General features: G+C 29.3%; 1 protein-coding gene across 4 annotated transcripts in view; it reads left to right on the top strand.

Moving 5' to 3' along the window:
• Nucleotides 1–4,176: 4,176 nt before the first annotated feature.
• LOC109599531 (trithorax group protein osa) overlaps nucleotides 4,177–25,888 on the top strand; it is a 34,400-nt gene continuing 12,688 nt past the window's right edge. For 3 of the 4 annotated variants that reach the window (XM_049962060.1, XM_049962063.1, XM_049962064.1), the window contains exons 1-2: nucleotides 4,177–5,689; nucleotides 11,993–12,301. In XM_049962060.1, coding sequence (XP_049818017.1) covers nucleotides 4,640–5,689; nucleotides 11,993–12,301 — 1,359 coding nt within the window. In that variant the 5' untranslated portion in view covers nucleotides 4,177–4,639. The remainder of the gene's footprint in view (nucleotides 5,690–11,992; nucleotides 12,302–25,888) is intronic. The other variant, XM_049962062.1, reaches the window with a different exon arrangement.

Raw genomic sequence — 25,888 nt, forward strand, 5'->3', positions numbered from 1 at the left:
ATACTAATTTCATTTTGACTAGTTTATATATCGTTGGAGTCTTGGAAGGATATTCTCACTATATTATATTTCTATCTTCTTTTCGAGACATTGTAAAAATGTCAGAATAACTATTAATTCGCATCATCTAAAAATTATTTGCGTCATTGTTTTTAAGGTCCTTACAGCAAATATGACAAGTTCAAGGAGTCACAAAATTTAGTTTGATAAGCCAGTTCTTGAATAATTTATCCAAATTAGTACGAAAATCTATTCTTAGAACTTCATGAATATTATTCCTATAGGAAAACAAATCCAATCTTTATTATTTATTCAAAAAGATTTCCATAAGTATTGAAGTAATTAACAGATGTCAGATACTGTGGGCCAATAGATGCATTTACAAATGCAGGACGGTGACATCTCTTGACGTTAAAAACTAGCATTTTCATCATTTGTATGTAAATGTTCAATTGTTAAATATATCATTATATTGTATAGCTCAATATGCAATGAAAATGCAGTGACATCTGTTGACGAGTAGAAAACTAATCTAGTCTTTATCATTTGTTGTAAAAAATGTCTGTGAACTTTCGACTAATTGTAAATAGATGTCTCTGTATTATAGATCAAAAGGCATATTTGCTCAAATTTTATAAGTTTTGTGCCAGAGTGTGGTGATTACCACTGTACTTAAGTTTTATTTTATATGAGAAACTTTTTTAACCAGATATGCACTTCTAAATAAGTCGATTTCTTAAAAAAAAATCTAATAAAAGTCTAACAGAAAACGAGATAAAAAATGCAGTTTTTATTTCTTGATATTTTCAATTATTGTAACCCAAACAATTTTTATCTGGTTTAGTATCTACAGCTTTTGTGGAGTAAGATTTGTTACAAACTTTTACATTTTTATCTCCTATTCTGTTGGACTTTTATTAGAATTATTTTTTTAAGAAATCGTCTTACTATTTAAAAGTGCATATCTGGTTAAAAAATTTCGGATTAGTTATGAAACACCCTGTATATCATTATATTTTGTAGCTATGGAAATGCAGTGACATCTGTGGACGAGTAGAAAATTAGTCTAATCTTTATCACTTGTAAAAAATGTCTGTAAACGTTCAACGGATTGTAAATAGATGTCTCTGTATTATAGATCAAAAGATCAGAATTTTATGTCTGGTACCAGATCGTGGCGACATATTTTTTACTACTACCAATCTATTTAAGTTTTAATTTATATGAGAATAAATTTATATATGTTATGTCGAAAAATAGTGTAGTCCATTTTATATGGCAATACTCCGTAACTTTTCCATATATAACTGGATTTAAATTATATTATTTCAAAATTGTATTAACGATAAATTTGTTTCTAAACTAGAAAATTAATTTCAGATTTTAATTTACTTTTTAGGAAGAAAAACTATTATTTTTCAGTTATTCCATTTGGTATATTTAAGATATCTCATCACATACACTACTGAACTAGAAGCATTAGTACCAGTTCTCTCTTTACTTATATATGTCGGAGAATTATTATTAAGACAAATAACAAAGGTAGCCGTGGGCCGGACAAACGAATCGCTTTTAGAAAAGTGAGTCAGTGAAGAAACGATGAGTTAGAAGGTAGAAATTGATCCTTTCGGTCAACGGACACATTTTCGTTTTGTCGATATTATTTTTGTTAATTAGTAATACAGATAGTGTATCGTTTCGAGTAAAGTGTACATAGACGTTATAAATGAACAATATGGAATCTCAAAATCCTGACTCATTTCTGATATATACAATACATACATTCAAAATGACTCGTATAAAGCTTAGTTCATCAATTCTAAATAACGGTATTTCATATATTTAAAACTGCGCCATCTTTGTGCAGCTCTTTAAACCAACTCTTAAAATTACCAAAGTACCAAAGGAACTTTGTAAAGAATTTGTAGTTACTGATATTACCAATAGAGGTCGGTATTTGTTGGATTTTTATCAATCTGGCGCCAAAATAGTACTCGGGATATTTCTACTCAACTTACTTTCACTTTGGAGATTACCAAAAACACTAAATAAATTTTAAACCTGTTTAGAATTTGTAATTTATAACCAAATATGAGTTAACGGTAGTTCTACGGTTAATATTTAGATAATTACAAATTAAATTTTCAACTATCTCTACCGAAACTCTTTGTTATAAAAACGGTTTGGTCCTCAGATCATATATTTTTTTATTCATATTAATGTTTTAAATATATTTAGTTCATATATTTCATATATTTACCCAAATTATATATCTTTGAACATGTAACTGATAAGTTTAAGATTATATTATTATATATGACGACTATTATTTATCAATTATATTACATATTTTGCATTTTTTAACGAAAAATAGCTTCACAATTAAGAAAATTTCTAAACATAATGATCTAAACAACTTGTACAAACAATAGATAGTTAAATATGATTAATATCTATTTTTAGAATACATGATATTTTCTCTAATTCATTTTCCTTTAATCATATTAAAAATATACACCTTAATATAAATTTTTATCTAACAAATTTATATAAATTACGTTGTGTAGATAATTAGCTGGGGTACTCAAAAAAATCTGTAATCTGTGTTGCACATAGTTCTGATTAAATAGTTGAAATACACAAGTATTTGTTGTAAATGCATGACATTTAAACATATATTTTTAGTAAACGGATATATGATTTCACATCGTAATATGTGATATTAGAAATATACATAATTTTTTAGTTTAGTTTGTGTGTGTGACTATTTTAGGTATATTTTCGTCTCCATTTGTGTAAAGACTAATGTCGATATAACATTTTTTGATTACTCTTTGTGATATGTGCTTTGGGAATTAAATTTTAAATGATATTTTTTTTGGTTTCCATAAAATTTGCTTAATTTTATCACATTAAAATAGGACAAACATTTGTTAAACTATCAAAATTGTTTAAGCATAACCCACGTATTGTTATTAAAAACAATATTTAGTTGATGGTTTCTTATTTTATTAACTCAAATTTTGAAAAGTATTTTTTAGTTATATAAATAGAAATTTTTTATTACTTATAACATATATTTTATTATAAATTAGATAACTAGCATAAATTTATGATGCTTTTTACATCATAAATATGGTAAGCTTAACCGTCCTGAACTTCAATAACTTAAGTTGTTATATTAAGTACTTATCATATTTTACTGTTTACTTATTTAATGTTGCAATTCTAAGTGATCGTAAATATTATATAAAATATATTTTGTTAAATATTTAGTGAGAAAACGTGAATTTCTTGTAATAAGCTACTTACAACCTCGTGCTGCGTTAACATATAGAGAATTTGATATATTTCATCATGTGGCGTTTTTCAGTTTGCCTTAAACAATTGTATCTCTGGTATGTTTTCGGTCCGAAAGAGTGCGTTGCCAGTCGCAATTTTTAACGGACTTCAAGTAACAATCGTTAGCGCGAATTTCACATGTGTCGCGTAGATTATTAATAGATTTCAACCATCCAGTAAAACTTGTTTTGTCGAATTCAAAATCGAATTACAATATTCTAACATATCAAATTTTTGGCGCGCCATCTCCCCGTACCGCCTCGCAACACTTATCATTTAACCCTCGCATTTCCAAGATAATAATTTCGGCTAATAAATTATGCGCAGCGATTATTTATTGTTATATAAAAATTAATACTTAAGTACCTCTATCTAAACTTTTGTTTGTTTAAGTTTGATGTGGTTTACATCATATTTCTAGTTTTTATTGTTTCACGTGTTTATTTATGTGTTTATAAAATTATCATTTCATAATTGAGTACAAATAATCTCTGTGTGTGTGTACTTACTGGTTTATTTAAGCTACTTGATACTGTTGTTATTATTATGTATATTATTAATAAATTGTATTTAGAAAATATTGATTTTATTAATAGTAGTATTAAGTAAAGAAATGTTTCGAGGTAATTTTAATGTGATTAATTAAAATATTTTGGTGTTAATGTTGCACGATTATAAATAATTTGATGAGTATTTTAATGTGAATATATTGATCAGGCCTAAACACGTATAATGTTATGGTAGTTGGAGGTTTTAAATTTTGGCGCGTAATCTGTCGTCTGTGCAAAATACGCGCGTTGCAAGTCTACGCCGTAAACCAGCGCCATTGTGGCGTAAGCATAAGTTGAACGAAAAGTAGTGCCGGTGGAATTAGGCGTATTTATTGATAGTTATTGCGAAAAAAATGTTGAATTGTTGTGAGAAATGTTAAAACTAAATAGAGTTGTGTACGGGATTTGAGGTGGTGATGAGTATGTGTTAGAAAAGTAGTAATTGAGAGATAATATGTCGGCGTAGTAATGGGAGGTTTACCCATAACCTCGTTTCGTGTTATTGGAGTAGATACGGAATTAAGTTGTGTGTCAGATGTGTCCATCATTTATGATTATTGAAAAAGTTTGGTGGCGTTATTTATTTACGGAGTATAACTAGTGTCGAAGTGATTTGTCTAGTATGTGTTTGGAAGGACGAAGTAGTAAATTGGACACCCAAAATGATGGAAAGCATCGGTTTGTGACTATAACGGCGGGGTGTTGGCAACGATCGGCGGTGTTAGATCGCAGCCGTTTTTCTTAACATGGCTGCAACGCAGGCCGAAAACCAAGAAAATGACGTGAACAGTGATAAAGTGCAGCAGTCGGATCAACAGCTTCATAACGTGCGGAATTCCTTATTACAAAATGGGACCGATAAGAGTGGTGTACGCGGTGGTGGCGGTGTAGTGCACACAAAGGCCAAAAGCACCGGCGGCAAAAACGAAATGAGTACCCAATATCGACAGCAGGACGGCGGTGGGGTCGGGGCCGGTGCCGGTGCCGGGACCGCGACGGCGACTCCTGTCCCGACGGGCACATCGCCGCTGCCGTTGCCGCTACCGTTGCCGGTGCCCCAGCAAAACATTCAGGGGGTGCCCCCTACGTCTTCGTCGCAGGCGCCGTCTCCGGCCACGGCCGGCCCGCCCGCCTCGCAGCAATCGCCGCACGAGCCGCCGTCGATAGGGGGCCCACCGGCCGGCGGCTCCTCTGCGAACGCGCCCGCTCCCGCCGCTCCGTCGGCCACTACCGATCCGGACTCCTCTTCGTCCGGTGGAGCGGGAGCCGCGGCGTCCTCGCACACGGGCGCGACGGCGGCCTCGTCCGCGTCCGCATCCATGGACTCGTCGATGTATCATCCGGCGGCCGGCGCGGAGGCCCCGCAGCCCTCAGCGTCCGACGGCGGCCACGGCTACGGCGTGTTCCCGCCGTACGGTCGGGACGTGCACAACAGCGCGCCCCCGGGTGCCCAGAGCGCCCAGCAACAAGAAGGACCTGGAAGTGGAGGAGTCGGTGGCGGAGGTGCTAGTTCCGGAAGCGGTGTCGGTGTCAGTGGAGTGCACGCCTTCGGTCCGCGGCAAACGTTCGCCGGACCGCCGGGACCCAAGCAAATGCCACGTTTCGTGACGGGACAACCGACCGGACCGACTCCCACACTCAATGAACTGCTCCAAAGGAACAACAACCCCTACATGTGCGGTACTAACAATTACGACCAATACAAATGTTGGCCACCACAGAAACCCTATCCAGGACCGGGGGGACCGTCTCCGGGATCGGGACCACCTCCATCCCCCTACAGGACGCAATCAGCGGTAAGACTACTCCATGGCCGCCCCACATTCCTTCCGCATTCCCACATTCCCGCATTCCCCCGTCCCGACACGTGCGTTTTACTTCCTCCTATTATAATTTACTTGGCAGGAGGATGCCACGTGCATTTGTTTGTTTACTATCACACCGAAAAAAAAAAAAAACGCCGATTCCCAGCACACCATAAATTCACATCAAATGTGTGCGACCGTTAACCGCAATCACCCTTCCTTTTTTTCACTCAAACTCCATCACAATTTTTACATATATTTTATTCAATTTTGTTGTAATAATTATTAGAAAATTCATTCATTGATGATTAAATCGTAAACTTATCGTAAAAAAATATTTTTCCATTTCATTCAAGCTATGGGTAGTGAATAGATAAAATTCATTAAATTGATCTATAAATTTATTTTATTAATTGACTTGTACAGGCTGTATATTTTGTGCCTGGTAAACATTTATTTTTGATATTTTTAAACCAGCTGTTTATAGATTTTTCTGTGCACCACTAACAGCAAAAATGAAAAATAAAATGTTATTGAATGTAAGTAAGACTTATATTACGTTATAAAATTGCCCCCACAATTTTAATTAAAAATATTATTAGATAATGCTAGTGGGTTATAAATTAATACAAACCACCCAGTTATATATAACAGCAATAATTTAAAATAATGGTTAGAAAACTTTTGGTTGGGGCAAATTGTCCTTTCCTTTGACATTTAATTTGTTGAATATTAATGGCTTCCCTTCATTATCAATTAATATTATTACTTCATAAAATACATACAGGTATCTGAAAATTCATTAACAATATCACCTGGTAATTTGCAATAATTAATTTGCTGACATAAATTATAAAAAAGTTATAACGATAATTATTTAACTTAACTAAACAATTTAATTTTGCAGGTTCCATGAACCTTCAGTACTGATTGTGTTATCTCAATTGGTTACAAAACTAATTAAAAATGTTATGTGTAAAAACGGTTAAATAATTCCAAATATTTGTTGTTCCATCTAATATGTCCAAACATGGATTTGAGCTCCTCAAAATCATTACATTGATTAATTGGCTCCCAAAATATGTTTGTCTGTTCAAATGTAATGTATAATTTGATACTAGAGCTGTGTTGATAACAGTTCTATTTATTAGAAATTTGTGTGGTGAAACACATGTACAGTCCAGGCGATAATAAATCATTAGAAATTTATTGTGGCTGTTCGTGCGATTTTTTCTCAATTTATCCACCAAGGCGTGTTTCAGATTGAGCACAATTTGCTGGTGCTGAAGTGCCCCACATCCAGAGTTATAATTGTTGTTTTATCAGCCACTGAAACAATAAATAATAATTGGACTAATGAACGGTTAAGACTTCCCTTACCTAAAATATATTGGCCAGAAACTTAACCATGCAAATTTTGACCTTGAACTTGCTCTGACATACAATTACTGTACCGCCCACTTTGTTATATGTATTATGCAATCAGCTGACGTGTCGTTTAAAATGTAACGTTCAAAGCTCTTCACGGATTCCTATCACTTCCTTCCTTTCAGTACTTTTATGGTTTTTATGAGCCAAATTTTGTTTGGACGGTTTTTGGTCAAATGCCACTTTTTTTGGCTTTTGAATAACGTATTTCTTATGTTTTTTTGATCAAAATTTTATTGGTCAAAAGGTAGTTTATTTTGTCTTTCAGTGTCTCTTATATAAAGAATTTATTGTGTAATCTATACTAGTTTGTGGTTTAATACCATAGATTGATGAGTTATTCACTGTAGTAACATAAATGCCTTTAAAATGGAAATTCAAGAATTTCATAGATACTTTACGATCACAGTTTCCAGTTTATTCTGTCCTTGAGTACATTTAAATAAAGAATTTGTTGTCTAATCTATACTAGTTTGTGGTTTAATGAATTGTTGAGTGATTCACTGAGTAGCATCAATGGCTTTAAAATGAAAATTCAAGAATCTCTTAGATGTTATGATCACAATTTTATTGAGCCATATTATGGTCAAATTCCAGTTTATTCTGTCCTTCAGTACAATTTAAATAAAGAATTTATTGTCCAATCTAAGCTTGTTTGAAGTTTAATAGATTATTGAGTGACTCAATGTGGTATCAAAAATGACTTTAAAATGAAAATTCAAGAATTTTGTAGATCATAGTATTATTGAGCCATTTTATGGTCAAATTCCAGATTATTCTGTCCTTAAGTACAGTTTAAATGAAGAATGTCTTGTCTAATCTACAGTAGTTTGTGATTTAATAGTTTGTTGTGTGAATCACTGTAGTAACATAAAAGACTTTAAAATGAAAATTCAAGAATTTATTAGATATTTTATGGATAAAATTTTATTGAGCCATTTTATGGTCAAATTCTAGTTTATTCCCCAGTACAATTTATATAAAAATTTTCTTGTCTAATCTACGCTTGTTTGTGGTTTAATAAATTTCTAGACGATTAACATAATATCAAAATTAAAATGCAAGAATTTCTAAGATTTTTTATGATTAAAATTGTATTTAGTAGCTATTTTGGGATCAAATGCAATTTTATTTTGACCTTCAGCTCGACTGAAATAAAGAATTTCTTGTCTAATCTTGCACTAGTTTGTCGTTTTATAAATTGTTAAGTGATTGTATTAACATAATATGACTTTAAAAGTGATAATGCAAGAATTTAGTCACATTCAAGCGTAATTACATTCGTTTGGTGTCACACACTTTCTTATCATTGTTAAATATTTTATATATAAGTAAATATAATTAAAATTGTTGTGAAAATTTGCCCAACACTTTTTTATATATAGTGTCTATTGATTGGTTTTTGTAAGTTTACTTTTTCTGTCGGTTACGCCAATTTTGTGTACATTAAAATGTGCCAATCAGTCCACTCGAAAACGGTCGTAGAGTTTCGTGAACCGTTCAGATAAATGAAACGTTACTTTCATGTTCTGTGCACGACACACAATATTTACGTTTATATTTTAACGTCCGTACTGATAAAATTGGGAAACTCAAGTACAGTAGGTTCTATTTATATAAGAATCCGTCGATAATACATCCGAATGTTTGTTTTAGTCAAACCCTTCTTACCTCGACGGATACGTTTTTAAATTTTTTTGTTTTTTTTTTTTTTTTATTTTTGCGCCGCCGCATCGGTTTTCCTTCTATTGTTTATTTACATGTTTTCTTAAAAATTCTTTGGCAAGAAAACAAGTCGAATGCGACGGTTTATTTTTAGATTTCAAATTAAATTAAGCCGAAGTGATTGAGCTATTTTTTCTGTTCGGTTGTAACCTTGACAAACATTAAATAATCGTTACGAAAATTATGAGAGTAAAAAAGAAAACAATGTTACGGTATGTAAATAAATCTGTTGCACTGTGGTGTTTGTGTATTTGTTTGGGGGAACCTCGTCATTTATATTAAATGTAGTCACTCTATTAATTCAGGTACACAAACTGACTAATTTTTGTTTGTATCAGTTTATCATTGAGCATTTTTGGGAATTACTATTATTAACACCAATTTTGTACAAAATGTACATTTTGTATATATTTACTAAAACCATAAAATTGATAGTTTTTATATATCAACTGATATTTCATTTTTGAAAATATTTAAAGGAACTCTGACACCCTAATTTTGCACAAAATGTACATACAATTTATTATAATTTTAGTTTAGTATTAGTTTGCTCAAGATTTCAATATCTATTATTTAAATTTATATACAGGATATCCCTGAAAGGACTTCACTGTCTTATCTTACTTTGGTCCAAAAGTTTTCAATTATAGAGACACAGTCTGTCAAGCCTAATAATTTATTTTTTGTACAGACCTTTCAGGGACTCCCCGTATAGAATTACTTATACTTATTATTTTTCACTGACTTATTTATTTAAAAATTTCACTCTTGACATAAAGACTCCTTAAAATATCGTAAATATTTTTTATGGCAAGTTTAAGGTTTAAACGACAATAAAACCTATACAAAGAGCTTTTGTTAGGCTTTGTGTACACTTTTTTTCAAATATGTATAACATTTTCTTATGGACTTTACTAATCAGTAATTTTAAACTGGAATTTTTCTATAATTTTATTTGTATTAAAAGCACGGTATGGTAATTTTAATACCATTTGATATATATTTTTTAACCAATTTATCTATCTCCTAAAATTTTATTTTAATTCAAGGTTTTGTGGATTTAAATGTATTGATTATTCATCCCATTGATCACATGGATTGGCACACGACAAATTTTATATGAATGAACTTCTGATTTGTTGATTTTATTTTTTATACATGTAATAATTAATTATATAATATCATTTATATTACTTTTAATATGTTTATTATTGAAGGGAAACATCAATTTATTGAAATACCTTTATGTAAATTGCAATTAAATTTAACAATTTCCATGAAAAACTTTAATTAACTATTTTATCAACTTCTCAGTTAAATAAATTTTATTATGAAAAATATGTGGCGATATTTTGTTTAGTTTTAACTGTTTTTAATGTTTAATATATTATTTATTTTTAACGTGTATACAGTTTAAGGGGGTTAGTGGGTAAGTTATTTAAATGTTTTTTTGTCAATTTACAATAATATAAAATAATATTTATTTTTAACATGTATAGTTAAAAAAATCAATGAATAAATTATTTAAAGATTATTTCTATCTATGAAATTATTTTATAAAAATGAAAATAGTAAATTTTAAACATTTCGATTAAAAAATATTTTATCCAACAACTTTCACATATAATATATCCAGTAATTTTAAATTATAACAAATTTATTAAAAATATGACAAATTATATATATATATATATATATATATATATATATTTAAATTATATTCAAAATCTGAATCTTAATTTAAATTTTCTTCTTTTTCTGGCTTATTTATTTTTGAAAGTTTTCTGTTGAACATTAACTAATCAATTAAATTGTGACAATAAATAAGCAAACCTTGTTTTTGTATATAAATAAATTGGTAACTTTATTGGTGTTTATATATTTATTTAGAGAAGCATTGTAAATTTTATAAAATGTTAATTTAGGTAGACATAATTAATGTTTATTTTAAAATATAATCGAGATACCACTGAGAATATTAGGAATTCCTATTATTAACTTCAAAACAACAACAAAATTATTTTTACATCTGTTTGATACAATTTTAATTTTACCATTGATTTTACTAGTTAATCTGAATATTTTTAATATATTTACTGATACTACAAATTTTTAAAAATATAATATAATCAGTATAATTGTTCAAAAACTAAATACTACTTTACATTTATTTATAGACTAACTTGTACCCAGTAGTGCACAGATGTTATGTCAAATTTAATACAGTAACAATTTTTCACTGACCTATTTAGTTTGAAATTTTACTCTCAACATAAGGTTCATTTAAAATGTTGTAAGTTAAATATTTTTATCACTAATTTATGATAATAATACATTTGTAATAAGCTTTTGTTAATCTTTGAAATCTAAAGATATTTAGTAACTTCCCAGTATATTTAAAATCTTGTTTTTCAACTGAGATTCCTTCTAAAATTTTCATTATATTAAAATTAATTATAAAATATAATATATTTTAATGTTTTTTAAAAGTTTTACTAGTAAGTTTCTATTCAAAATTTATCTTTAATTCAAAATTTCATGCATTAATATTCCACATTTTACATTATTTATCTGTATCTATTAAATTTGTTTATGGAATTAGTTGTGGTTAATATTTATTTCCTTTCTGGTATTATATATCAAAATTTTGCTGTTAAACATTAAATAACAATTAGGAAAATGATGAAAATAAAAAATCAATGTTTTGGTATGTAAATAAATCAGTAGGTCTGTGGTGTTTGTATATTTGTTTGGGAAACCTCGTAAATTTCATAAATGTCTATTTTTATCTACTCTATTAATGCAGGTAGACAAAGTGAGTAATTCATATTTATTTATTACAATTTTATGAGCGATAAAGTAACAAATATTAATGATGATGCACACGAACAATTAAAATTGCATAAACAATGTAGCAATGCATCTTTGTGTAGCCTTTTATTACCTAACAAAGTGCACAGTCAAAATCCACTAGTAGAACAAATTTCGAACCTTTTTGGTGCAACCAGTAGCAACATTTGTGAAAGTAGAAGGTGGTTGGTGAGGTTGCGGGTACTCCCCCCAGTTCGATAATTTTTTTTTCGCGTGACCCACATCCACGTTCCGGACTGGCATATAAACGTTTGGCCGTGCTTGTTGCAGCTGTCGCCGGCGTACGGGGGCGGATCGGCCCCAAGTCCGGGCTACGGCGAGAGCAGAACGGGATGGGCAGGCGGTCCACCAGGTCCCGGCCAACACGGGCCGGGCAGTCCGGGACAGGCGGGCGGCGGTGGCGGTGGCGGCGGCCCGGCACCGGTCAGCCAACCGTCGCCGCAGCCGTCGCAACCGCCAAGCCATTCGCCCGGTCCCGGGCCGGGGATGCCGCCCAGTCCGCAGCACCAGTCGCATCAGGCGTTCCCGAACAGGCCGCCGCCGCCGACCACACCGAACGCCCATGGGCCAGACGCCGCGGTGAGTACCACTTTTTCTCTCTTGGCTTATCAGTACGCGTGTTGTTCAGGCATAGGCTAGTACTGCCTGGTTACTTGGCCCAATGTGGTCCCTTAGTTTGTTCCTGAATAATGTTTTATGACGTGTGGCGGTACTGTTGGGTGAGTACCATACATTTTAGGCAAGATGCGAACATTGTTTTAACGTAAGTCACATTTTATTGTCTCGACGACTCGATTATTGACTAATAATCAATTTATGATAAGAATCCGACGGTTTAATTTTATAACTGAATTATCTAATAGGTTCTATTTTTATTTAAGTATTTACACTCAATTTAATCCTTTTTTATTTATAGAACATAAATTGATTCTTGTAATCTAACGATTTAATTCAATACAAATTGGCTAGGTGAACTTTTGTTAAATATTTAATTCTCAGATTAACAAATAAATACTTAAATAAAATTAATAAAGTAATTAAATTAAAATTATGTATGTATTGTGCAAAGTTTTTAGCAAAATTTTACTTAAAATCAAGGTTTTGTTTTATTGACATTGATAAATTATAAAGTTTTAATATACATATTTAATTGTTGATTTATTATTCATATTATGATGAAAGTGGATCATAAAACTGTTGTTAAAATGGTCATTTGTTTTAAAATGATTAATCAAATTCATAACTTTCTAACACTTCATATATAATAATTTATTATTAAATTTAGCTTCTATTAAATATATTTTGATTATATTATTACAAAAATTATTGAGAACATTTAAAATTCGCTATCCTAATTTTGCTCAAAATGTATATTTATTAAAAAAAATAAAATTGTTTTTTATCATTCAATTGACTATAATTTTAGTTGTACGAATGTACTATAGAAACTGATATGTCCATTACTTTTATTAAAATTATATTTTCGTGTATTTATAATTATAAATGTTAATTTAAATTTATTAATAGAATTGGTTGTATTTATTATTTCACAGATTTTATGTAAAATTTAATATAATGGGAATTTTTTACTGATCTGTTTGTTTCAAAATGTTAATACAAAGACTATTTACAATATGGTAGATTAAATATTTTTTATGACGTAATTTAAGATTTGTAATACATATGTAAAAAGCTTTTTTAAGCTTTGATATTTTCATATATTTTTTCATATGTATATAACAATATTTTATTTATTATCTAAGATTAAAATGTTTCTAGATAATTAATAAACATTTGTTAATGTACATTTTATATATTAATTATTAAAAAACACAAATTATTTTGTTTAAATACAATTTTAGTTGTACAAATGTTCTATAGAATTTGATTTTCCAATTATTTTTATTTTTTTATCCAGTTCAATTTTATAGGTATTTTTATATTATAAATATTAATTTAAATTTATTTATAGAATAACTTGTATTTATTTCACAAATATTATATAAAATTTAAAGTAGTAACTATTTTTATCTGATCTATTTATATCAAAATTTTGCTCTTATACATAATTTATTTATATATTTGTATATTACTTATTTAAGCTTTAAATGATACTAATAAATTTACAATAAAAGCTTTTATTAAGGTTTAATATAAAATTTCATTCTTTTCTGTAATAAATAAGCTTTGTTATATAATTATTCTTTTTTTAAAGATATGTAACATTCTTTTATCTTTTGACTCGAGCAATTTTAAATTAAAGTTTTCTAGATATTTAATAACTGCAGTATAATTCAAATCTTGTTTTTAAACTGGGATTTCTTCTATCACTTGATTATATTAAAAGAGAATATGAATTATGATAAATTTTAATACATTTTTATGTTTTTTTATTCAATTTGTCCTTGTCTCTTTAATTTGATACTACAAAATTTTACCAGTTTCTATTAAAATTATAATTTTAAGTCAAGGTTTTATTAATTTAAATGTATTAATCTGTCATTATTTATCGATGGAAATATAAAAAATTTTTTAGACAGTTTAGAGTAAACTTTTCAGATTTTTTATAAGGTTTTATATAATGAAAATATGCAATTTTTGGTAAATTGATAATTTAAATAAAATAAATAATAATAATGATAATTGAATCGTTTCGCCCCACTCCAGTTGAAATATTTATTGCTTTATTACCTAATTACATCTAGGAACAATAAGTACATCTAGGAATTTGTTTGTGTGACTTGAACCACGATAAGTTATATTTAGTTTTAACATATTTCGAACAGGTTTATTATAAATCGATAAACAAGTTCATTTGTAAAGACAATTAGTCATCGTTCGGGCAATATGCGATTGGGCTTTATCACATATAAATACACCTTACCGATTATAATTAACACTAAACACATCCGCACTGTTTATAGTCGTTTCGTCAACTTGCACCGATACACAAATTTATCGCACCATAAAACCGCCGTCGGATTCTTTACAGATACATAAACACAACAAAATTTTAAAGCGGACTCCAATCTGGCAATAAAACCACCTGTTCCCCGTCTCCGTTCACGACGTATAAATAAAGGCTCACGTGTGCCCCATGCAAAAAATATACATATATATAAAACGTGTTTTTTATTTCGTTCCCACGTGGCATCGCAACGTCACACTAAGTTGGGTGTGTGGTGGATAAATCGATGGATTGGCCCTTGCCAAACTATGGCACCTGTTTACTTCTATCATATAGTCTTGTTTTGGAGGGTTGGAGCTAGGTGTATGATGAATAAAAGTAAAATGTTATTCAATAAGGATGTTGTGGTCAAGTCATCGTATAAATCATGCCGCTATTAATGCATGTTTAGTGCAATTACAGTCGAAAATTCGCCAGTAATTGTTTATTCATTCGTGATAACGTCTTAAATAACATACTGTTAATGATGATAAACCTGATTTATTTTGGTTATTGCGGTTTACATTAAATTATGTTCATTACACGTTCAACAGTTCAATTTTATGTTAGAATAGATACTGGAAATGGCAATTAAAAGTGTATTTTTTCAGGGTCTGTTGTGTTTTAGTTCTAATTATAATAATAAAAACAAACACCCACTTCTATGCCAAAAATATGGCACAAATATTTGATGTATATATGCAGCAAAACTGACTATTCTTTATTTGACATGCCATCCCTCATTAGTTATAGGAAAAAATAACAGAAAACAGTACATAAAGTGATAAATCATTTATGTGAACAATAATTCTGAGTTAACTGGAATATAATGTTTGATTATTTTACAAGCATCGAGTTGGCAAAGTCATTGTTCCACAAAGCCTTTGCTGTGGTAGGCATTATGAGAAAAAAACATGCATGTTTTATAAAAACGATAAAACATTCGATAGTTCACTATATCAATTTAGTAATTCGTAGTCCAAATAGTGATATTCATTATTACTAACAATTATTGGAGATGTTCCATTTGATAGTTGGATATTTCATTTGTTTAGTAGTTTTTCAATAGCTGCCATAATTCGATAGTTCAGATCATTAATAGTTATTATTACTAAAATTATTTAAATTCATATATCTGGTAGTTGAGTATTTCATTCACATAATAATTATTCGATTGTTCAAAAATCACTGATATTTATTATTATTAAAAATTATTCAAGACGTTCCTTTTGATAGTAAGATATTTCATTTATTTAGTACTTACTTATTCGATAGCTGTCATAATTCGATATTTCAGATCATTCATTTGTATAATTTTATTCGATAATCCAAATCACTGATATTTATTATTACTAAAAACTATTCAAGATGTTTCACTTGATAGTTGAATATTTCATTTGTTTAGTAATTTTTCAATAGCTGCCATAATTCGATAGTTCAGATCATTAATAGTTATTATTACTAAAATTATTTAAAATCATATATTTGGTAGTTGAGTATTTTATTCATATAATAATTATTCGATAGTTCAAAAATCACTGATATTTATTATTATTAAAAATTATTCAAGACGTTCCTTTTGATAGTAAGATATTTCATTTATTTAGTACTTACTTATTCGATAGCTGTCATAATTCGATAGTTCAGATCATTCATTTGTATAATTTTATTCGATAATCCAAATCACTGATATTTATTATTACTAAAAATTATTCAAGATGTTTCACTTGATAGTTGAATATTTCATTTGTTTAGTAGTTTTTCAATAGCTGCCATAATTCGATAGTTCAGATCATTAATAGTTATTATTACTAAATTTATTTAAAATTATATATTTGATAGTTGAGTATTTCATTCATATAATAATTGTTCGATAGTTCAAAAATCACTGATATTTATTATTATTAAAAATTATTCAAGACGTTCCTTTTGATAGTTAGATATTTTATTTATTTAGTACTTACTTATTCGATAGCTGTCATAATTCTATAGTTGAGATCATTCATTTATTTAATTTTATTCGATAGTCCAAATCACTGATAATTATTGTTCCTAAAAATTATTCAAGATATTTCACTTGATAGTTGAATATTTCATTTGTTTAGTAGGTTTTCAATAGCTGCCATAATTCAATAGTTCAGATCATTAATAGTTATTATTATTAAAATTATTTAAAATCATATATTTGGTAGATGAGTATTTCATTCATATAATAATTATTCGATAGTTCAAATCACTGATATTTCTTATTACTAAAAATGATTCAAGATGTTTTATTTGATAGTTGGATATTTGATTGTGTAGCAGTTTTTCAAAAGTTGCCATAATTCGATAGATCAAATCATTAATAGTTATTATTACTAAAATTATTTAAAATCATATATTTGATAGTTGAGTAAATTCATTCATATAATAATTATTCGATAGTCAATTCATTAATATGCATTATTACTAAAAATTATTTAAAATCATATATTTGGTAGTTGAATATTTAATTTATATAATAATTATTCGTTAGTTAAAATCAGTGATATTTATTATTAGTATAAAATATTTAATTACTAAATTATATAGGGTGTTTAAGGGTTAAACGAAGAAAAACATGATTAAAAGAGTATAATATAACAACTGTAGGATACGTTTTACTCAGTCACCTCGAAAGAAAACGAATCCACATCCCAACGTGCAAGTATAAATAAGAGTAGCCAAGGCCGCAACATAGATCGCAATTGTTTTCGCAATAAAACCGGAAAATTGGCAACAGCGCGGGTCATATTATTTGACTACCATGAGTAAATTGTCTATTTATATGACGCAAAATTCCCGCCAAACCGCCGAACGCGAAATGTGTTCTGGTTTTTGTGATACGCAGTCGTCGTTGCCGTCGTCGTAGTCGTCGTCCCGTTCCGACACGTACGCAAAACCGTTCCACCGAAGTAATAAAGCAAATTCGCCAAAACCCGTCGAACGAAAGCCGCATAAAATATAAACGGCATAAATGGATGGTCGGCCGGATCCGCGTTTTATTTCCGCAATTATGCGTGGCCGGTGAACATCAAACGAACCCCCTCCCCGGCCGGCAGGCCGAAAACACGTGTTGTCTAGAAATCGAAACAGGACACAAAGGTCAAGACCGCATTTAATTGCACAAAGTTGGATGGCGAAGTTATGTAACGTTGATCCCATATATAACTCTTAACTACTCCATCGTATGTCTGAAAGAATGCACCCCCATTTCGTCTCGCCATTCACAAAACCGGTAGGCGATTCGATGTTTCGTTCAAATATGCACAATGACGAACGGCCAAATTGTTTTACGACACGTTACTACTTCTCTTTTATCTTTTCTCTCTCACTTCACTTCCACGATTGCTTAAACCAATTATTTATATTACCTTTTTATGGCGAAAATATATTAATTAATTATTCAAAATTTTGCTTTTAATATGTATGTGTGTATAAATTGATTTTAATCATTATTTTCTACTTTATTTTTATGAATTTATAGAACTATATAAATAACTTGAAAGGATTAATTCGTTAATAAAAGAGTACTTGAATATTTATACTGTAAAATAAAATATATACAACAAATATTTATAAATTGATTTTAATTATACTTCAATTGTTTTCTGTTTTGTTTTTTAATTAATTAATAAAAGTGAATACCACAAAATATAATAATATACAATTTTTTTACATTTATAAATTGATTTTATTAATACCTTTTATTTTTTAGTTTATTAAATTATTAATTTGTTTGCAAAGCTGCGTAAATAACTTGAAAGCATTAATAAATTGATAAAAGTGAATTTCAATGTTTATACTATAAAATAAAATATATATAATTAGTTTTAATAGTTTTAAATTGATTTTATTCATAACTCAGTTATTTTCTGTTTTATTTTATAATAGTTCATTAAATTATTAATGAATTTACAAAATCAGTGAAATTACTTGAAAGGATTAATTAATTAATAAAAGTGGACTTCAATATTTATGCTATAAAATAAAATGTATACAATTATTTTTAACATCTATAAATTCATACCTCGATTATTTTCTGTTTTATTTTTTAATTCTTTAAATTTTTAATGAAATTACAAAACTACGTAAATAACGTGAAAGGATTAATTAATTATTAAAAGTGGACTTTATACTGTAAAATATTATAAAATATATGCAATTTTTTTTAACATTTACAAAACTACGAAATTTTAATTAATTAATAAAATGTATACATTTATTTTATTAACTCATTTATTATTATATTAATTGATTTACAGAACTAATTAAATAAACACAACAAAACTCAATGAGTAACTTGAAAGGATTAATTAAATTTTATTAAAGTAATAACTTAAGAGTAATAATTAAATTTTATTAATCACATTTATGATAAAGAAAAATATTAATTGATTAATAAAAGTTGCTTTCAATATTTATACTATAATAACAAAATAAAGTAAATTATTTTTAATATTTTGAAGTATTGTGTTTTATTTTTTTAACTGATTAAATCATTAATCGATTCACAAACAAAACCAACTGAACTCGTATTATAAACAACATTGAAAGTGCACTTAAAATGTTAAATTCATTAAACCCTATTGAATTATAGAATAGAATAGAATAGAAGTGGAGATATTTTTAAACTATCGATTTTGTTATTTGAGTTTGAGGAACTTCTGTACAAACGACTTGAAAGAATTGTTTTTGTACGATTTAAACGGTTCATTTGCGTAACTGTAGAAAACGAGCTATTTAACATTGTTAACTTGACATAAAGTTGAAAGGTAAAAAAAGGTTTAATATTAGACGTCAGGATATTTTTAGATTTCATTAATAAAATCCGCAGCATTATATATGTTTAATCGTTTACTGCTTATTTAAATTATAATCACAATGAAATTAGTTAATGTAAACATTGGCTAGGAAATGTCAATATTTATCAAATCCTAATATCCACTGTAAATCATCAAGTAGATTACTTGATGGTTAAAGCTGCGTGCAGTTCAACCATTATTATAGGCACCGAACAATCGATTTATTAAAAAAATGTCATAATCAAAATGGTTTTTTTTTCATTTGGAAAACCTGTGTGATTTACGTAAAAGGTTGAATACAATGTTTTAATTAATTTTTACCAAACACAATACATTAAAAATTATGTTTTTGTACATTTCTCTACACACATTTCAAAAAATTTACATATTAAAGTAATAGTCATAGTAGGTTTTTTTCCAGTAGTCGTTTGAAAAATTTTCCTATTTGTTTCTATTAAAATAAAGAATTTTAATACTGGAACAGATGTTATAAAAATTTTCACTTGTGGTTGTTTGAGAAATTTTCTTGAACTTGAATAATTTACGTAAACCTTAATGTCTAATTCATATTCCGAATGCAATTACTTGCTGAAAGTCACATTCATATAACAGCGTTGTGTTGCTAGGTTTGAAAATGTTAAGTAAAATGTTATTTGTAATTTTTGTAGAAATCTCAACTGCTACTTACATTCTTAATGACATTATTTGCTTAACTTATAACAGTTTCTTGTTGTAATTGTTTTTCCTATTTAATTTTTGACAAATCATATAATATGTGTTGTAATTTACATAAATGACTTTTAATTTTTATAAACTTCAACATTTATGCTAGTCATATTACATTCTAATGTAATTGTCTGAGAAAGTCTCCTTTTAAATTTAAGTACTAATTTCTATAAATAATTCAAGGAATCTCAATATGTAATCACATTTTTAATCAGGCAGTTATCATTATAAATTTGAGACTTTTACAAACATTTACTATCCTAGTCATTGTATTAATGACTTTGTAATTTGGGAAAACTCCATTCAAATGACAGTTTAAAAGGGATTACATAAAATTCTATCATTTAAATAAACAATATATGTAAAACTTCAATTTACAAACCAGATTATTTAAACATTACTTGATAAATTTGAATTTTAAGTTGATGTATCCGTTTGTTATTTGGGTAAATCCCATCCAAACCTCAATTCAAATAATGTAAATTTACATGTTTTTTGAAAGTATACTAAAAATATGATTTTATTTTTTAATTATCTATTACTTATTATACATAATTCTTAAATCATAATATTTATTTAGATTTCAATTCACTGACCAATGTCTAAACTTCATATTATATGTATTAAAACGATTTTATCCATTTGTAATTTGGGTAAAACTCAACAAAACCAGAGTACAAATAGATTTACATACTGTAACATCTATTTATAGCTCATGCTTTTTTGAAAATACATTAAAATTAGTTTTTTGTTTTAAAATTGTCCATTAAATCATTTTTGTTTATTCGTAATTCTCGAAAACTTAAAAAATATAACATGTTATAAAAGACAATTGAAAGAGTCATAATATTTATTTAAATTTCAATTCACAGACCAATGTCTAAACATCAGTTCTAAATAAATTTAACATTTTGAAAATCATGTCATATATATTAAGACGATTTTATCCATTTGTAATTTGGGTAAACCCCAACAAAACTACAGTACAAATAGATTTACATACTGCAAAATCTATTTATAGCTCATGCTTTTTTGAAAATACATTGAAATTAGTTTTTTGCTTTCAATTTGTCCATTAAATCATTTTTGTTTATTCCTAATAATCGAAAATTTAAAAAATATAACACGTTATAAAATACGATCTTTTAAGGAATTATGATAAATATCATAAATTTGAATTTACATACCATTGTGTAAACTTTGAAAATCAAGTTATAAATATTGAAACGATCTTACCAACTTGTAATTTGGGTAAAACCCAACGAAACCACCTCAAATTATTTCTGATTATTCGTAATTCTCTAAAACTTAAAAAATATAACATGTTATAAAATATGTCCATTTAAATTTTTACAGATCAATATGTCTGAACTGTATTTCTAAATAAATCTAAAATTTTTGAAAATGGCATCAACAATATTTAATGACTATGATTTTGCCCATTATATAATAATATATTAAAATTTATTTTTTGTTTTCAAAAATTATCCATTAAATTATGTTTTGATTACTCATAAGTTCTCCATTGTCTAAAACATATCATAAAATACTTCAATTTAAGAAATTTTATTTATGTAAATTGAAAATTATAAATATTAAGTTGATTTTACCCATTTGTAATTTGGGTAACATCATACAAACCACAATACAAATGGAATTACAATTTGTAAAATATAACATGTTATACAGTACGACCATTTAAGGAATTGTATTATTTGTATAAATTTAAATTCTCAAACCAGTTTCTAAACATTACTAGTACATAATTCAATTTTTTAAAATTGTTTGATAAATATTAAAATGATGTTATCCATTTGTTATTTATAAATTCGGTAAATCCCATCCAAGCCACAGTACAAATGGCTTTATATGGTGTAAAATTTATTTATAAATTTTAATTAATTAATGTATTATAATTAGTTTCTTTGAAAAATAATCCATCAAATTATTTGGACGATCAAAAAACCCTAACATAGACGAAATTAATTAAACCCAGCTGCCAATTATATAGAAATTAAGCTGAGGCACCTCGCAAGCAGCAACAACAAAATAAATATGCGAAATAATTCCATAAATTAATCCGTAAAACGAAGGCACGTTAAAATATCTTCAGTTAGATTCCTGAGGCCACCGTAGCCCCGGCCTAGCCTGGCCTGGCTTACTATATTTCAACGTTTTCGGTCGACACACGCGTTGTATAACATCGGGCCTCGCTTCGAACTCGTTGCCTTTGGGTGCTATCGGTGTGTGTGTTCGTCGTTGCCGCGACGTTGTCCGTTCTACCGTAATCCAACCGAGTGCCCGTCGTTATTGATTGGGCACGCCAACATCCGGCAACCGCGCCTGCTACACTACGCCGTATTGCATTTTGTTCGGTCCTCGAACGGCTTTCTGCCTCCTCTGCCGCCACGGTTGTCACATGCCCGTCGCTTTCTTGCCACTCGGATATTTTCGACGGCGAAGGACCGAAGGGTCCGTCCAAATTTTGACCGGAACGTTCGGGTCGTTAAATAATGGGGAAGGCAATGCCATCTTGGGCCGGTGTGGCGGCTAAGTCCGTTGTCTTGCCGGTGCCGACGGCAACGTGGCACCACCAGTGCCGGTTGTTTAACCGGGGCTTGCCTCACCGCAGTTCATTGCTCAAAAAAAAAAAAATCCAACAACGCCGCAATTTTAATGACTCCCGATGACTTTACAGGCGTTTAATGCCTAAAAACGGGTCACTTAATTAAGGATTAGATGACCGGGCGTTAGACGCAAGTGTAATGAGACGGGGCTGAGCAGACCGGCCGTGCCTTGACGTTGCCCAAACATCGATATGGCCGAGCGTATGACGGTCCACGTGTAAAAATTTACGATGCGACTGCGATGAATGAACGCGATAGCTTGGGTAATCTATCGAATAAATGTCGAGCACCGAAAAGGAGATAAAAGAAGCTGGTCACACAACATTATCACATCGGTGACGTAATGCGTTACTAAAACACATCGCAAAACCGGTTGGGCTGATTTTCTGCCACTCTGTATATGGGTTATAAACCGGCGAACTGTGGGAGAGAAAGTTATTTTAAAAAGCTGGTGGTTTCGTATCGAAACTGATCGTCGGTTGAAATATGTGGCAAGGCCATGGAGCACACAGCTTCCACCGGTCTCCTCACGAATATTCTTCCGTTGGTGTTGTGGATACGTGACGCTGGCATAAAGACGTTTTACGTCGCATTCCGTCGCGCTTTTGCCACGTTTTGCTGCTTTCACCGTTTTACAGTATTATTTTTGTGTTTGTGACCGGTAATTGAATGGGTATCAGCGTTTTAGCCGAATAAATGCGGCACATATTACCCTAATTGATTGATGGCGGATAGCAATTCGATAAATAGTTTTATGTTTATTGCCCCATTAAACGTCGCCTTTCTTTATCCATTATTCATTGCGCAACAATGTCAAACCTTTGGCAGCGGATGCATTATTTAATATTATGTATTTAATCTTTTAAATAAGTGAGATGGTTTCATTACCAACCTCACTTAACTTGATATAACGCATGTAGGTCAGGTCTATTTAATTTAACTTATCAACAATACCTTATAATACAATCTCAGGTTACTAAAACAATTAGCCGATGTATCTGCGACAGTTTATTTAGTTTGCACCTAGGATATTCATATTTCCCCAATTTCCTCTTACATAAATGTTAATTTAGCAATTTAGTGTCGGCGAAGGAGCCTAATTAAATGGCAATTCAACTTCTCAGTTAAATCCACCTCATAAAACACATAAGATTTTTTGTTAATTTGTATTTTTTATGAATTGAAGAGAGAATAAATAAAAGTGAATTCACACTATTTATGGTAAATAAGTAGTAAGCACATTGTTAGAAAATCGTTAAGTTATTTTAGCTTAATGTGAGAATTTAATTCTTTTCTGGTGTTTTTTTTTTTTCATGAATCGTTTAAATTTAGCTTGAAAGCCTGAATGTCTGTGACACGTTTAAATATTTTTAATGTAAGTACATAATAAAACACCTTCTCTTTCTTTCAATCTATAAACGTTGATCAGGCTATGAAATAATATTGTTTCCTTGAGCAAATTACTTAATTTTTATGGATGATTATTATTCTTAAACACGTGCTTAGTTTTTCTGGTTACATCGGAGAAATTTAATTGATAGAACTAATCGAAATATATGTGGGGGAAGATGTAACAATTTGTGTTAGTGTGTTTTTTTAAACATATTTAACATATCACAGAAACTTTAATAAAATTATTATTTTACATGTTGGAAAAATCACTTTTAATTTTACCTTTTTTAAGTTGTACTTTTAATTTCTAAGATAAAGTAATTTTCTTTATCATTTTATTTTTTTTAGACACATGTTTAGTTTTCCTAGTTACATCACACAAATTTTAAAAAATTTATTGTTATATAAATTCAACAAACTTCTTTGTTAGTTCTAAATTTTGAGATAAACTAAGTTTTTTATTCTTGTTTCTTTTTTAAACACGTGTTCAATTTTTTCTAACCACATCACACAAATTTTAATAAATTTATTATTTCACATGTTGGAAAAACCACTTTTAATTTTACCATTTTTTAAGTTGTACTTTTAATTTTTAAGATAAGGTAATTTTCTTTATCATTTTATATTTTTTAGACACATGTTTAGTTTTCCTGGATACATCACACAAATGTTAATAAAATTATATTTATATAAATTGAACAAACATCTTTTAATTGTTATTTTTTTTTTGTTTTTAATGACGTGTTGGATAAATCACACAAAATTTAATATTATTATTTTATATACTAGAAAAAATACTTTTAAGTTTACTACTTTTAATTTTTATTTGTTTAGCTTGCCTAAATTTTAATAAACTTATTAATTTATTTTTTTTTAATTGATAGAATACATTGAAATTGATAAAGTGTACCGAATTAATAATACTAACTTCATTGCATAAGGAATGTAAAGTCGTGACTTTTTAAAATACATGTTTTTATTTGTAATACTTGTACACATCCGTAATTATTTTACGTTTTCAAAAGGAAAAGCGTGCATTTATGATGAAAAATGCATAATTCCAGTGGAGAAAAAATTTCCATAAAAGAATTTATGTGAAAATAATGTCAACCATGCAGCTGTTAATCCAGGAAAGTAATGACCAGGCCGGTCGGCCTACATTTAGGTGAATTTTACATTCTTGAATTGTGGCTCGTTAAATTTACGCCAGACAGGTAAAACGTAATTTAACACAAATCATAAATAATAACCCCTTGTTGAAATTTAACTACACAATTGTGAATAAGGCATAAATGCTCTGCATAATCTGAAGAAAACACCGTTATTAAAGAGTTGTAAACATTCCCTCGTGCACAGGTAAACGGGAGAGATTCGTAGAAAGGTATTCGGGCATATGTTTATCCTTCTCAAGGATCTAACTCAACCCGACCCAACGCCTGAAATGTAGGTCAGGCATATTTTAAATTAGCTCTTATCAATTCGATATTCCAACAAGTGTGTGCATCAATTGCGGAGTGTTCTAACCATTTTAATAAGCCATTACGTAGGTACGTTTCAACAACAAATATTATATAAAAGTGTTACCGATGAATGGACTGATATGGCATTGTTTATTTGAGTGTATAAATTTTAATTAAACTAACGTAAA

The sequence above is a fragment of the Aethina tumida genome, chromosome 1, assembly GCF_024364675.1.
Source record: "Aethina tumida isolate Nest 87 chromosome 1, icAetTumi1.1, whole genome shotgun sequence".
Classification (NCBI taxonomy): domain Eukaryota; kingdom Metazoa; phylum Arthropoda; class Insecta; order Coleoptera; family Nitidulidae; genus Aethina; species Aethina tumida.